Source organism: Hylobates moloch, unplaced genomic scaffold (assembly GCF_009828535.3).
Source record: "Hylobates moloch isolate HMO894 unplaced genomic scaffold, HMol_V3 SCAFFOLD_7, whole genome shotgun sequence".
Lineage (NCBI taxonomy): Eukaryota > Metazoa > Chordata > Mammalia > Primates > Hylobatidae > Hylobates > Hylobates moloch.
Window position 1 is genome coordinate 119,903,074 of NW_026652282.1, and position 16,252 is coordinate 119,919,325.

General features: G+C 41.5%; 1 protein-coding gene and 1 non-coding gene across 3 annotated transcripts in view; both read right to left on the reverse strand.

Moving 5' to 3' along the window:
- Positions 1 to 16,252, reverse strand: part of MCF2 (MCF.2 cell line derived transforming sequence) — a 129,142-nt gene that overhangs the window by 106,197 nt on the left and 6,693 nt on the right. The window contains exon 1 of one of the 2 annotated variants that reach the window (XM_058441412.1): positions 552 to 685. The exons of the other annotated variant lie outside the window; for it this stretch is intronic. Coding sequence (XP_058297395.1) covers positions 552 to 672 — 121 coding nt within the window. The 5' untranslated portion in view covers positions 673 to 685. Of the gene's footprint in view, positions 1 to 551; positions 686 to 16,252 lie in introns of those variants that run through there. 2 annotated transcript variants of the gene reach the window in all.
- On the reverse strand, positions 11,702 to 11,805 carry LOC116812373 (small nucleolar RNA U13). The gene has a single exon (XR_004370674.1). It is a non-coding gene; the product is annotated as a small nucleolar RNA U13 (small nucleolar RNA).

Here is a 16,252-nt window from a genome sequence, read left to right on the forward strand (position 1 = left end):
GGGAAAAACAAAAACAAAAACAATTGCTTTTTCAACTTCAGGGAATATTACAAGGGAAGTGCACTCCTCAAAGAGGCTGGGTTCTGGTGTGTGAGATGCAGTGTGGGAAGATACACTATTCCCACTTCTCCGGGGACGCACCAAAGTGGGTGAGAAGGGGATAGGAGACCTGAACCAGCAATGGCAGAGACAGTCTCATACTGCTTCCTGCACTTTCCCACGGTCCTCCTGCGGGACCAGAGCTCCTGATCTCACCTCCTGCGAGCTGAGACCAGAGCTGCACGCCTGCAGCACGGCAGCTGGCCAGAGGAACAGAGAACGGATGACCCAGCGAGTTCGTGGCTGGGAGCGCCACTGCAGCAGGAAAGTGTGTGTGCGCGCGGCGGGCGGGCGGGGTGGGGGGGTTGTATAGACTGGAAAATAAAGTGCGCGCGGGGAGGGGTGTGGACTGGAAAATAAAGAAAAGCCGGGCGGGCTGGGGAGGCAGCGGGTGAGAAGAAGGGCAAGCCAGCCCGAGGCCGCCGGGGAGGAGATGAGAGGAGGGGACTTACTTGCCACGAAGACTGCTTGCAGGAGGCAGAGGTAGTTCTTCCCGTACTTCTCGGCAATCCTCACGCGCTGCAGGGCCATGGCCATGTCCACCTGCAGAGGGATCGCCTGGGCTATCGGCATGAAAGTGCAGCCATCTGGGTTCTGGGGCAGGCCTGGGATCCTGCCGCAGGACACTGAGGTCCACGGCGCCGAAGTGGCAGCTTGGGACATGTGCCTGGCCGCCCGCCTTGGCGAACCCAGGTGGGGCCGGGCCCCTGCCGCTGCCATCCTCACGCTGGAGTCCCGGGCAGGGCCGCTACTCCAGCCAGCAGCTGCCCAGCTCTGACCCGCGCGCTGCCGCTGGGCGCTCAGGCACTGCCGGAGGGGTACAGCCCCTGGCCCCGCTCAGCCCAGCTGCGCCGCGGCCGCCAGTCCTCCGGAGCCCCCCTAGTAGGGACAGAGGCGCAGAGGCCCGAGAGCTCCGCGCGCGCGGAGTCCGGGAACTTGTTAGGAGTTTGGGGCTCTGGTGGAGCGCTCTGGCCACCGTCGCTGCGAGGGCAACTCTCCCTGGGTGCGCACACCCACGCCCCCGCTTAGCCACCGGTGGATGAAAGGAGGCGGGGGCTGTGGAGGAGGGACGCAAAGAGCCAAAAGAGAGAATTTCTGCAGAGATTCCCATTTTCGAGGGACGAAAGGCCAGCCTAGGTTAGCACCTGTGGTGGGAGGAGACAGCCTAGCCTCGCACTCTCATGGCAACTCATGCAAGTCTTGGCGGTTCCTTAGCATCCTGGCCAGTATCCACCTGGGCAAAGACTGGGCGCAAGGGAGTTACACTGTGTGAGCACATGCAGGTGGCCCTGTCAGGGCTGCTGTCTTTGCCCGAAGAGGATACGAGCCCTGAATAGTCTGAAAGGCCCTGTGCTGAAGCCGAAATATGTCCTCCGAGGATGCAAACACAGACATACTCTGATCTCAGTCTTTGGATATGCCAAGTCCCACGCCCTTCAGGTCCCAAACGCCAAGCCTCCTGTATAGACACTTGAGCTGCCATCTGCCATGGGCATGGGAGACTTGACATGCTTTAGAGAGGACACGAGAAAACGGAAAGGCAAGAGGAGGCAACCCGTTTAAGAAGCCAAATGGAAAACGAAAGGAGCTAGAGCTCCTTGCTTGCCCAGAACCCAAAGCCCTCAGGGACTGGGCCGAGGGAAGATGGAGCTCCGCAGTGCCTGGAAGGAAAGGGGTATGCAAGACCTGAGGGAGCCCTGCTTGTGAAGCAGTAGCCGACTGAGGAGAGGCCAGGGGTGTTAGCATTTAAAAAAAAAAAAATGTGTCTGAAGCTGAGCTAATGCCATAGGGATTCGCCCTAATTTTGCTCTAATGCTTAGAAGTCCTGATGTGAATTGCAAATGCCACATGCCACTTTTTTCTTTAATACTTATCCTTTTCAAAATTTTCTGGCAGGAGAGTGGATTAATATTATACAGGCCAATCATTCCAAGTAGATCTCTTATGAGGAATCACCAATTTATACCTGAGGAAAGTGGGGGTAGGCAAGTGCAAAAGGCAGAGTGAGTAGGGGAGGAACACACACACACACGTCCCCCCTACAAGCACACACCTCTTCCCCTAGCCTTGCTTTTTCAACTTCTCGGAGTTGATTTATATATTTTTATCTGAATGTGTAAGCTATTTGAATGTGTTACGTCAAACAGGCAGAATGTTTGCAAGCCTCTCTCTTGAATATGTGCAGAGGGTAGAGGAGCAACCAGTTAAAATTTCCGCACTACTGTGGATAGGATGACATTAAGAATTCTACTAATGTGGCAGTTGTTGTAAAATAAGTTAAAAATAAATAAGACACAAATGAGGGGTAGTCTATAAAAGTACTAAATAACAACCTAGGAAGACATTTTTAAAATCTAACAATGGGAAAGAGTTTCCATAGCATAATTTAAAAATATGAGATTGATCTGCATATGGACAGATGCCCTGCTATGTTGTCAAGTGTAAAAAAGTAAGGTGCAAAACAATATTTATTGTTTGATCCCTTATTTTAAACACTATACATGTTTATGGGGATAGAAAATGATTGAGAAGGATACAAACTGCTAACAGTGTTGATCTCTGTAAAGTGAAATTGGAAGGCACCAGAATCTACAATGAACTCAAACAAATTTACAAGAAAAAAACAACCCCATCAAAAAGTGGGCAAAGGACATGAACAGACACTTCTCAAAAGAAGACATTTATGCAGCCAAAAAACACATGCAAAAATGCTCATCATCACTGGCCATCAGAGAAATGCAAATCAAAACCACAGTGAGATACCATCTCACACCAGTTAGAATGGCCATCATTAAAAAGTCAGGAAACAACAGGTGCTGGACAGGATGTGGAGAAATAGGAACACTTTTACACTGTTGGTGGGACTGTAAACTAGTTCAACCATTGTGGAAGTCAGTGTGGCGATTCCTCAGGGATCTAGAACTAGAAATACCATTTGACCCAGCCATCCCATTACTGGGTATATACCCAAAGGACTATAAATCACGCTGCTATAAAGACACATGCACACGTATGTTTATTGCAGCACTATTCACAATAGCAAAGACTTGGAACCAACCCAAATGTCCAACAACGATAGACTGGATTAAGAAAATGTGGCACACATACACCATGGAATACTATGCAGCCATAAAAAATGATGAGTTCATGTCCTTTGTAGGGACATGGATGAAACTGGAAAACATCATTCTCAGTAAACTATCGCAAGGACAAAAAACCAAACACCGCATGTTCTCACTCATAGGTGGGAATTGAACAATGAGAACTCATGGACACAGGAAGGGGAACATCACACTCAGGGGACTGTTGTGGGGTGGGGGAGGGGGAAAGGACAGCATTAGGAGATATACCTAATGCTAAATGATGAGTTAATGGGTGCAGCAAAACAACATGGCACATGTATACATATGTAACAAACCTGCACATTGTGCAAATGTACCCTAAAACCTAAAGTATAATAATAATAATAAAAAAAAGAAATTGGAAAGCACTTGGTTATAGGAGAAATCTCATGTTTTTTGCTTAATAAGTAATTATGTTAAACTTTTCACAGTGAGCAATTGTTATTTTTGTAACTCCATTTTTTAAAAAAGAAGGAAATAAATGGAAAAATAACTTTAGGTTTAGAAAGCTATTAGAAACAACAATATAAAAGAATGTTTTCTACGTATGTAAAAAATATAAAAATCAAAAAGGAAAAAATTTAAACTTCTGTATAATTAAAAACATAAACAAAAGTCAAATCACAAATGGGAGGTTATTTACAAAGAAATAAGGTAACCAAAAAAATAATATCCTTCAAGGGATTGAGAATAGCCAAAACAATCTTGAAAAAAAAAAAAAGAGGACTCACACTTCCTGATTTCAAACCTTACTACAAAGCTGCAATAATCAAATCAGTGTGATACTAATATAAGGATAGACCTTATAGATCAATAGAATAGAACTGCAAATCCAGAGAAAACTCTTGCATCTAAGGTAAATTATTTTTGACAATGGTGCCAAGACAATTCAATGGAGAAAGAATAGTCTTTTCAACAAATTGTGAACCTTAAAATGTACATACCCTTTAACTTGAGGATCTCTCCTACAAAAATAATCAGAGATTTTTGACAAAAGTTTGTATGCAAAGCATTATTAATTATAGCCCCAAATTGGAAGCAACCCACATGTCAAACAATAGCAGATAATAAATTATGATACATCCATAAATGGATATCCATAAATCCATTATCCATAATGGATTTTATGGATTTTTTATCCATAAATGCATAAAATGGATTGTTAAGCATATCAGTTATCAAAAATGGCATTCCTTGTAGTGATGGAACTGTTCTGTATCTTGAGTCTATCAATGCCAATATTCTGCTTGTGATATTGTACTATAGTTTTGCAAGATGTTACCACTGGGGGAAACTTGGTAAAGGGTATACAGGATCTCTCTGTATTATTTCTTTTTTTTTTTTTTAATTGAGTTGGAGCCTGCTCTTTGCCCAGGCTGGAGTGCAGTGGCACAATCTCACCTCACTGCAACCTCTGCCTCCTGGGTTCAAGCAATTCTGCTGCCTCAGCCTCCTGAGTAGCTGGGATTGCAGGCACGTGCCACCACACCTGCTAATTTTTGTATTTTTAGTAGAGATAGGGTTTTGCCATGTTGGCCAAGCTGGTCTCGAACTTCTGACCTAAAAGGTGATCTGCCTGCCTCGGCCTCCCAAAGTGCTGGGATTACAGGCATGAGCCATCGCACCCAGCCTCTGCGTATTATTTCTTACAGCTGCTTATGAATCTAGAATTATCTTTAAAAGCTTAATTTTTAAAATGAAATTACTGAAGGATTTTTAAGAACATGAGAAAATGATCATGACCTTATGCTGATTGACTTATCTGCATGCAAGATGAATATGCAGTATAATTTCAACTACATGCCATCTATAAGCACTGAAAGAATGCTGGAAAAAACACTGAGTGGATGGATAGATGATAGCCAAATATGAGAGAGGGAGAGAAAGCCTAAGCTCACATGAGCTCCTTCTATGTCATCCATAAAATCATTAATTATGCAGTCACTGAAAATAATTACCTCTTCTCTGAAGTTTTGCTAGACTCCCTGAACCAAACACCTTCTTTCATGCCCGTTCATCCTACCTTTCTCAAGTTGATTCTTATCATGTGTTGCAATTGTTTACAGGTCTATCATTCAGAAATATTCTGAGGCCCTTGATGCCAGGAGAAATGTCTTATTAAGCACTGTCTTCCAGGGCTTGGCATATAGTGGGCCCTCAAAATGTGGGTTACCTGAATGGGTGAATAAAGTAACAATGAGTGAACATCAGTCTTAATTTTACTGCCGACCCTCATTGGAAAGAACACTAACCTCAGGGTTTTTCAGGTCTGAAGAAAAAGATGCATAGCTGTAACTCAGTCTTTAATTTGCACAGCACATTCAGATTCATCTACAGTACTCTATAATGCAGTCTTTGGGGCCTTACAATGTAACTAACTCTTTTGGAAATAAGGCCTTTTGGTATTATTTCATTAATGCCCTTGGATGAAGTCTAAGGATAAACCAGCCTTATACCAAATTCCTCTCTCTAATGTGATGTGGTAAGGTGTTACACCATTTGCCTAAATCTTACCACTCCTGAGTAGGACACACGGAATTTGAGTAACAGGAAATACCCTTCCCTTCCCTCCCCTCCCCTCCCCTCCCTCCCGTCCTTCTCTTCTCTCCTCTCCTCTCCTCTTCTTTTCCTTTTGTTTGAGACAGAGTCTTTCGTTTTTGTTTGAGACAGAGTCTTGCTCTGTCACCCAGGCTGGAGTGCAGTGGCGCAATCTCAGCTCACTGCAGACTCCACCACCCGGGCTCAAGCGATTCTCGTGCCTCAGCCTCCCAAGTAGGTGAGATTACAGTTGCATGCCACCATGCCTGGCTAATTTTTCTATTTTTTTTTTTTAGTAGAGATGGGGTTTCGCCATGTTGGCCAGGCTAGTCTCCAACTCCTGTCCTCAAGTGATCTGCCCACCTTGGCCTGGAATATTATTTCATTATAGTAAATTAGGCATAGGTTTTGAGAAACCAGAACCTCTGAAATGCTGAAAATGGAGGTAGGCAATAAAAGTAAAAATATCCTTACTATCTTTGATTTTGAAAGGTTCTACAGAATTCAGGAAGTCTATCGACATGTGAGGGGGTTACCAAATGAAAACTCCTCATTTATAGAATAAGGATAATAGCAACCTCACAATTTATATAAATTACTTATGATTATATAAAGGACTGTATCAAGTTTCAAACATTAGGTTCTTTGCCATGTATGCAGGGGATATTGGTAGTTTTTGCCTGCCTAGTTGGCATCTATGTACTTCAACATTCCTATGGAGAGTCTCCCTATTCCATTCTAAATCCATGTGACACAGATGAGACTTCCAGCAAACCCCTGCTTCAGGGCAGGAGGGTAGTCCAGGCCAAATAAATGAGTGTATTCTGTCCCCATGGCCACTGTGATAAGTTTGAAGCAATGATACACAATCCCAGTACTTTCTGGAACCAATGAAAGGTAAAGATTATCTTCACTGAATTGTTAGTTACAAAGATGAGGTAAACCTAAGGCTGCAAAGACAGGCTGCCTGAAAATGAAACCAATATCATGAAAACAGGGCTGATACATATAAAGAGACAGATTCCTAATGATATTATTTGAACATCTGGATCCAGCCATGACTGAAGAAATACCCACCCACTAGATTTTTCAGTTACATAGATCAATAAATTTTCTTTTGCGCTTAAACTAGCTTACAGTTGGGGTTCTATCATTTGCAACCAAAAGAATCCAAACTAATACGTTATGACTAATACATTATAATCTAACTCCAGATTGGCATAATGGAGCCTTCTTAGATGTATGTAAAAATCCTGAAAAGTATTTAAATGCAAGGGAGTCACTTTGACACCCTCAGCTAAGTAAGCCCAAAGAGATTGGTCAATGAATTGACCTGAATCCAGGCCCTGACATTGACTTAATGTTTACCCTTCTCAGGAAATTCCTCAGAAATTTTATTCTTATGTTTCCATTTATAGATCTTCAATTTGTTGCCATTTTGAAGGCCAAAACTTTCCTTTCTGAAGAAAACATTGTTTCAGAGGTAAATATGATTTCTGTTGTGCTTTAAAAGAAGTAGCCCCTTTAAAACTTGCTCTGGGTCAGACGCCGTGGCTCACGCCTGTAATCCCAGTACTTTGGAAGGTCAAGGTAGGAGGATCACTTGAGCCCAGAAGTTCAAGACCAGCCTGAGCAACAAAGGGAGACCCTGTCTCTATAAAAAATACAAAAATTAGCCGGGTGTAGCAGTGCATCCCTGTAGTCCCAGCTACTCTGGGGTCTGAAGTGGGAGGTTCACCTGAGCCTGGTTGGAGGTCAGGGATTGAGGCTGCAGTGAGCCACGATCGTGCCACTGTACTCTAGCCTTGGTGACAAAGTGAGACCCTGTCTCAAAATAACAATAAAAATAAAAATCCTTGCTCTGTTCTGATGGCCAAAGGCTGTGTAAAAAGTTTAAGAATATTTCCAATGCAATTATATTTGTAGTAGAGCAAACAACTACTTCTGTAAATGAAATGCTTTGAGTACTTGCTCAAATGATGATGATATATTGGAAATGTAAATGTTAACTGCTTGGGGCAAAATTAGAGTCAGGAGTAGGAGTTTGGAATCATAACTTCCCAACTCTTTCTTTAATTTTTAGCTAGAACTGCCTCTTTCCACATTAGGCATGATGAGTTTAGGCTCAATGAAATGGGAATAGCTTGTTTCTTTCTGAATTTCTGTGCCACCCAATCAAATATTTACTGACATGAATTGGGACTCAAGACTGCCATCTGAAAAGACGACCAAGTTAAACAGCTTGACCTAACAAAACTAGTTTTACCAGACTGGTTATATAGGTCACATGAAGATAAAAGTATAGGTAATAGACTCACGCTAAGGTCCATAATTGTACATACGACCTGGTTATTTCTCAAAAATATATATTCTTAGGCAACGATGACCAATAAGAAATCTACAAAGAGGACTTAGTATGCAAGACATGTTGTTTAGTTCATATAAGGACAAATTTAAAGAATCAAGTCTTTACATTATGAGCAGTTTACCATCTTAATTTGATATACAGTTGCTGTTACTACTAATAATTACAAAATTAATAATAAGTATACGATCTTCATTTGCATAATGTTTGTAAGGACTTTTTCATCTGTCATCTCATTTGATCCTCCCAACACATGTACAAGGAAGGCCCAGTTTATTTATTGCCACATTCCAGGTGAGGAGACAGGTTTTGAGGAGCTGAGTTGCCCAAGTTTGTGCTGTTTGTCCAAAGCATAACTAGAACTAGACTGTAAGTTGGCTGACTCTAATCCTAGCATTTCTGAAATGAAAACAACCATACCAATGAATTATAATTTTGCAGATCTGTAGCTTGATAACATTATGCCAGAACAAAATTCTGTAATTCTCAGTCTTCCTCTGTCTTAAAAGAATCTTAGTGCTTATAAAGCTTATAAAGTCTAGTCTCCCAATACATGAAGAGATTCACCTCTTAGCAATTACTGTATCAACTTTAAGGATTCCAGTATTCCAGAATATCATATTTTTTATTTTAACAGCATTATTGAGATAGAATGCATATGCCATACAATTCTCCCATTTAAAATGTACAATTCAATGGTTTTAATATATTTACAGAGATGTACAACCATCACAATGTAATTTTAGAACATCTCATCATCCCCAAAAGAAACCTGTACCCTTTAGCTGTCACTTCCTAAGGCCCCACATCACCACCAGCCCTAGGAAACCACTAATCTATTTTCTGTCTCAATGGATCTACCTATTCTGGACATTTCATGTAGATGGAATCCTGCAATATGTAGCTTTTATATTTGGATTCTTTCACTTAGCATGTTCTCCCGGTTTAACCATGCTGTAGCATGTATCTGTATTTCATTCCTTTTTAAGGCTGAATAATACTTCATTGTATGGCTAGACCACATTTTGTTTATTCATTCATCAGTTGATAGATACCATGTTTTTTAAATATAGAAATATTGAAACCCTGATATTTTAAAACGAACAAAATATTTTTTCTCCTAAGAACATTGTCATTTTTATCTGAAATCTAATCTTTGGATGTGCACAGAGAATATCCTGTATTAAAATTTCAAGCTAGAGATACACTCATTTTGAAAGTATTCTCAGGACAAACTTTCCAAGGCCTCTTATTGTTGTTGAAATAGCTAGTTCTGGGTTACTTGTGTGGTCGAGCATCTTTTTCTGTTTCCTAGTCATTTATCTGTTCTTTCAGAGTCTGTTTGTGTCCTTGGTCTTCTTTCAGAGGACCCTGATGGAATAAACTTAGAATAGGGTGTGGGCATTAAAATGGGGGCATGAGAACGAAGTTGTGATGGAGGATGATGAGAGGAGAGAAATAAGTGCTGGGAGATTCTTAGGCCCAATTTCCAACGTTTTCCCTTTAACCTGACCACTTCCTTTTCTCTGGTTTAGGTTCCTTCTGCTTCCTTCCTCCTTTTCCATCCAAGCCAGATTTCTTTTCTTAGGAGCCTACCCCTCCTGTGATAATTTGTTCGACCCAGAATCTTCATTCTCAATCATCCTGTCTGGAGGCACTCAACCCAGAAGGACAGAACAGCCTCATCTGAGCCTCCCCCAGGAGGAACAGCACGTTATAATATTGGGAAGAAGATGATAACCGTATCTCCATTTTAATAGAATACTGATATTTTGGCATGACTTGAAATACCCTTGTAGTTGGAGGAGAGTTTCACCACCACTACCCATATTCAGACCAAGCCATGGATCCAGGGACCTTGCGGGTCAGCTGAAACCCAGAGGTCTATAGCATTTGGGCTACATCTCAGTCACTGGCTCTGTGGCTGTTGCTATTGCAGACCCCTCCCAGGCCACTGTGGTTCTTCAGGATGCAAAGAAAGACACTTCCTTCCTTACCTTCCCCTCAATGTTTAAAGGCTGTTTCATGCAATAATTAGTCTGTGTAGTTTGAAATGGCAGATGAAACACACTATTTCCACTATTTTTGGAAGGTCAGAAGTAGATAAAGTCATGAGTAAATGTTCAGGGAACTCCAGCTTAGGATGAGGTGGGAGATAGGCTCACAGAAAGGAATATGGACCAAAGGGAAGCCTTGCAATTTGGAGACACCAGGTGCTGTGAAGGGTAGGAGTGAGGCTCATGCCTAAGAACAGTGACATTCATTAAAAGACTCTAATGTGGGAAAATCCCTCCTGCCTCCCCAGATCCACCCATTATCGAAGGACAGCACCCACACATAGCACATCCCCTCCTCCCAAGGGACTTCTCTGGGGAAATTGAAGGCCCTCTGGAGGGAAAAACTTCCCAATCTGGTATTTAGGGGTTTCCCATTATAAGATTCTATACCTCCTCTTGGTCACCCCAAAGCAATGATTTCCAGTTGGCAATCCTCTCCTATAAATTCCCCCCATCAGTTTTTCTGGATCTCACCTTTAAATATGAACAGGCAGGCTAAGATCACCAAATGTTTGAGGTAAGTCACTGTGATGGTTACTTTTATGTGTCAACTTGGCTAGGCTATAATTAATCAATCAAATATTAACCTGGGTGTTGCTGTGAGGTTTTTGTAGATATGATTAACTTCTACAATCAGTTGACTTTAAACAAAGGAGATTATCCTTGAAAACCGTAACGCATCTAATCAGTTGAAAGGTCTTAACAGCAAAACTAAAATTTCCCTGAAGGAGAAGAAATTCTGCCTCAAGTCTGAAGTGTCAACTCCTGCCTGAGAATTTCCAGCCTGCTGGCCTGCTTTATATATTTCAAACTTGCCTAGCTAGCACCCCATGATCCTGAAAATCAATTTCTCGAAATAACCACCTACCTACTACAAAAACACCCTTTCTCTGTCTCTGTCTTTCTCTGCCTCTGTGTGTCTCACTCTGTCAATAGATTATACATGCATGTATATAATGTATATAATACACAATTTTAAAATACACATATAATACACAAATGTAAAGCACACACGTAAGATTCTACATATACATGTACAAATTTTACTAGTTCTTGTTTCTCGGGTAGAACCCCAACAGAGAGAAGTCACCAAATGCAAAAGGAGACCAAGACAAACAGTGAAAATTATCTGGGCCCTGCCTGCTTTGTCAAACTTAACCTTGTACACTTTGCTCCAACCACACTAGCCTTCTTGGTGTTCCTGGAACACAGAGTGCTTGTTCTTTTCTCAGAGTCCATCACCCCTGGGGCTGCCTCCCACTGCAATGGTTTACCTGGCCTGCTATCCAGATTGTATTCAGGACTCTGTTCAAGTACTATCACAGCAGAGACACGGTCCCAGCCTACTCTTTAAAACAAACATCCCCCTACTCCCATATGCTCCATCCACTGAATTTTGTTTGTTCATAGCAATGACAACTTCCTTAAATAATATTATTTATTTGTATATTTACTAGTTTTTTCTCTGACAAGAAAAAATTGTCTACAACAGGAACCCTTTACGTCTTTTCTTCCCTTCATGTCAGACGGGTAATATGCCAATGTTGTAACAAGTTTTGAGGGAGGCACATCTCACACATGTACATGAAAAACCAATCATCATGCTTATGAACTAAAGAAGGATCTATTCGTGTCTTGTTCACCATTGTGTCCCCATCATCTAACACAGTGCCTGGTCCTTTAAAGAGTTGAAGAGATGATATATGGACGGAATGATAAATGAAAAAAATCTCTGAAAGAAACAGACGTAGTTCAGGGAATAGTGAACTTTAAAAACAATGCTAATTGGTTACACACTGAAAGATCCAAATCATTATTATAATCCATAAACAATAATGGAATACGGTGAACAAAGAACAATTGGAGAAAAAGAAAGAGAGCTTTAGACCTGAAAAAGATTGGTGGAACTTTAAAACTTCCACAGAAGAGTCCTAAGCTACCAACACAATGTCACTGAATGCAAAATTGGGAAGGGAAGTGCAGAGTTGGCGCTCACTAGCTGGTTCAAGCCAATATCAGCACAACACTGATAGGTGCAGGTAGCTGATGTGGTAGACACTGTAATGTGCCCTTCAGATCCTCCCTCAGGAATGAAGGACTTATTACCCCATCTGTTGAGAAGGCTGCCAGATAAGTCTTTGGCTGTCAGCCTTATTCAGGGATTGCCTCAGCTGAAAAGACCTACCTAGCCAAGGTCATAGCCCCTTCCAAAGGCATCCCACATTAAATGACTGAACAACTTGGGGTATCAGGGGCCAGTTTCCTGGTCCCAAATGGGGACCACTCCGGCAAATTATCCAATCTTCAGAACTTGTAAGGTTGCATGAGGCTTCTGTCACGAAGCCTTCTTCCTTCTCTTCCCTACTCTTCTGCATGTGTTAATCCCAGTAATGTGCCCTAATACAGCTTCTGTATCTATTTTCTCTTCTAAGTCATGAATTGAAGTCATTAGATGATAGTGATCAGGAGAAGAGAGAGGAGTGAGTGTAGGAAATTTGAGGATACAAGGGAAGGGTGAAATTGTTATTTTAGAGTGAGAAATTGAATTTCTAGCAAAGTATAGTGGAATTGTCTCAGTGTTGAGTGAGAAAAAAAGATAAGAGACATGAACAATAAATTCAGGAGGTCCAATATCCCACAGGAATCCAAGAGAAAAAAAGAACAGAGAAAATAGGAAAGGATAGGCTGGGCACGGTGGCTCATGCCTATAATCCCAGCAATTTGGCAGGCCAAGGATGGGGGTCACCTGAGGTCAGGAGTTCAAGACCAGCCTAGCCAACATGGTGAAACCCCATCTCTACAAAAATACAAAAATTAGCTGGGCATGATGGCGGGTGCCTGTTAATACCAGCTACCTGGGAGGCTGAGGCAGGAGAATTGCTTAAACCCAGGAGGTGGAGGTTGCAGTGAGCCAAGATTGTGCCATTGCACTCCAGCCTGGGTGACAAAGTGAGACTCTGTCAAAAGAAACAAACAAACAAAAAACAAAAAACACACACAAGGGAAAATGGGGAAGGATATTTCAAAGAAATAATAGAAGAAATAGAAAAAAAATTTCCGGAACCAAAGAACAAGAATATTTGTATTAAAAGGGCCTATCAAATGCAAAATGAGATTATTCAAAAATAACCACACTGGTATACATCCTTATGAATTTTAAAGTACACCACGGACATGAAAGAGAACTTAAATATTTATAGCTGGAAAGAAGTAAATCTCTTACAGAGGATCAATAAGCACAGAGAAAGCTTTCAATAACTTCCAACATCCCTTCATGATAAAACCCCTCAACAGACTAGGCATCAAAAAACATATGTCAAAATAATAACAGCCATTTATGACAAACCCACAGTAAACATCATATCGAATGGGCAAAATTTGGAACCATTCACCTTGAGAACTAGAACAAGATAAGGATGCCCTCTCTCCACTCCTATTCAACATAGTACTGGAAGTCCTAGCCAGAGCAATCAGGCAAGAGAAAGAAATAAAAAGCATCCACGTATGAAAAGAAGTCACACAATCTCTTTTCCTTGATGATATGAATCTATACTTAGAAAATTTTAAAGATGCTGCCAAAAGGCTCCTAGAAATTGCCTTGTGAACTTGCATATGATTGGCTTATAAATTTGGACAGCTTAAGTTGCAGGATACAAAATTAATGTACAAAAATCAGTACCATTTCTATGCATCAACAACATCCAGGCTGAGAGTGAAATCAAGAACACAGTCCCCAAAATCTCACAAATCACCACTAAAGAAGTTACTCATGTAACCAAACACCACCCATTCCCCAATAACCTGTGGAAATGAAAAATTAAACAAAAATAAAGAACACAATCCCACTTACAACAGCCACAAAGAAAATGAAATACCTAGAAACACACCTAACCAAGGAGGTGAAAAGTTTCTACAAGGAGAACTACAAAACACTGCTGAAAGAAATCAGGAATGACACAAATAAATGGAAAAACATTCCATGTTCATGGATTGGAAGAATCAATATCATAAAAATGGCCATACTGCCCAAAGCAATTTACAGATTCAGTGCTATTCCTATCAAACTGCTAATGGCATTCTTCACAGAATTAGAAAAAAAAACTATTCTAAAATTCACATGAAACCAAAAAAAGAGCCCAAATAACCAAAGCAATCCAAAGCAAAAAGAACAAAGATGGAGGCATCACACTATCCAACTTCGAACTATACTATAAAGCCACAGTAAACAAAACAACTTGGGTGGCCGGGCACAGTGGCTCATATCTGTAATCCCAGCACTTTGGGAGGCTGAGGTGGGCAGATGACTTGAGGTCAGGAGTTTGAGACCAGCCTGGCCAACATGGTGAAACCCCATCTCTACTAAAACATACACAAATCAGCCAGGCGTGGTGGCGGGCACCTGTAATTCCAGCTACTTGGGAGGCTGAGGCAGGAGAATTGCTTGAATCCCAGGGGCATAGGTTGCAGTGAGCTGAGATCATGCCATTGCACTCCAGCCTGGGCGACAGAGTGAGACTCAATCTCAAAAACAAACAAACAAACAAACAAAGACAGCTTGGTAGTGGTACAAAAACAGATACATAAACCAATGGAACAGAATAGAGAACTCAGCTGCACAGCTACAAGCATCTGATCTTTGACAAGGCTAACCAAAACAAGCAATGGGAAAACAATTCCACATTCAGTAAATGGTGCTGAGATAACTGGCTAGCCATATGCAGAAGATTGAAGCTGGACCCCTACCTTTCTCCATATGCAAAAATTAACTAAAAATGGATTAAAGATTTTAATGTAAGATCTCAAACTATAGAAATCCTGGAAGAAAACCTAGGAAATACTATTTTTGACATTGGCCTTGGTAAATAATTTTTGGCTAAGTCCCTAAAAGCAATTGCAATAAAACCAGAAATAGACAAGTGGGACCTCATTAAACTAAAGAGCTTCTGTACAGCAAAAGAAACTATCAGCAGAGCAAACAGACAACCTACAGAATGGGAGAAGATATTTGCAAACTATGTATCTGACAAAGGTCTAATACTCAGAATCTATAGGGAACTTAAATAAATTAACAAGTAAAAACCAAATAACACCATTAAAAAGTGGCCAAATGACATGAACAGATACTTTTCGAAAGAAGACATACAAATGGCCAACAAATATATGAAACAATACTCAGCATCACTAATCATCAGAGAAATGCAAATCAAAACCACAATGAGATACCATCTCACACCAGTCAGAATGGCTATTACTAAAAAGTCAAAAAACAACAGATGCTGGCTGGCAAGGCAGCAGAGAAAAGCAAACACTTATACACTGTTGGTGGAAATGTAAATTAGTCCAGCCGCTGTGGAAAGCAGTCTGGAGATTTCTGAAAGAACTTAAAACAATTCTACCACTGGATACAGCAATCCCATTACTGGGTATGTACCCAAAAGAAATTATTCTACCAAAAAGACACATGCACTTGTATGTTCATCACTGCACTGTTCACAATAGCAAAGACATGGAATCAACCCAGGTTCCCATCAGTGGTAAATGGGACAAAGAAAATGTGCTACATATACACTATGGAATACTAGGCAGCCATAAAAAAGAATGAAATCATTCTTTGCAGCAACATGCACGGAGCTGGAGGCCATAATTCTAAGCAAGTTAGTGCAGGAACAGAAAACCAAATACCACATGTTCTCATTTATGAAGGGAGCTAAGCACTGAGCACACATGGACATTAATATGGGAACAATAGATATTGTGGACTACTAGAGGGTGCAGGGAGGTGGGGAGGATAAAAAAAAAAAAACAACTACTGGGCACTATGCTCACTACCAGGATGACAGGATCTGTACCTTCAACATCAGCATCATGTAATATTCCCATATAACAAATCTGCACATGTACCCCCTTATCTAAAATTAAAGTTGAAAAAAAATGGCCGCCCATCGTCTGGGAAGTGAGGAGCGCCTCTGCCCGGCCACCCATCGTCTGGGAAGTGAGGAGCGCCTCTGCCCAGCCGCCCCGTCTGGGAAGTGAGGAGCGCCTCTGCCCGGCCGCCCCGTCTGGGAAGAAGT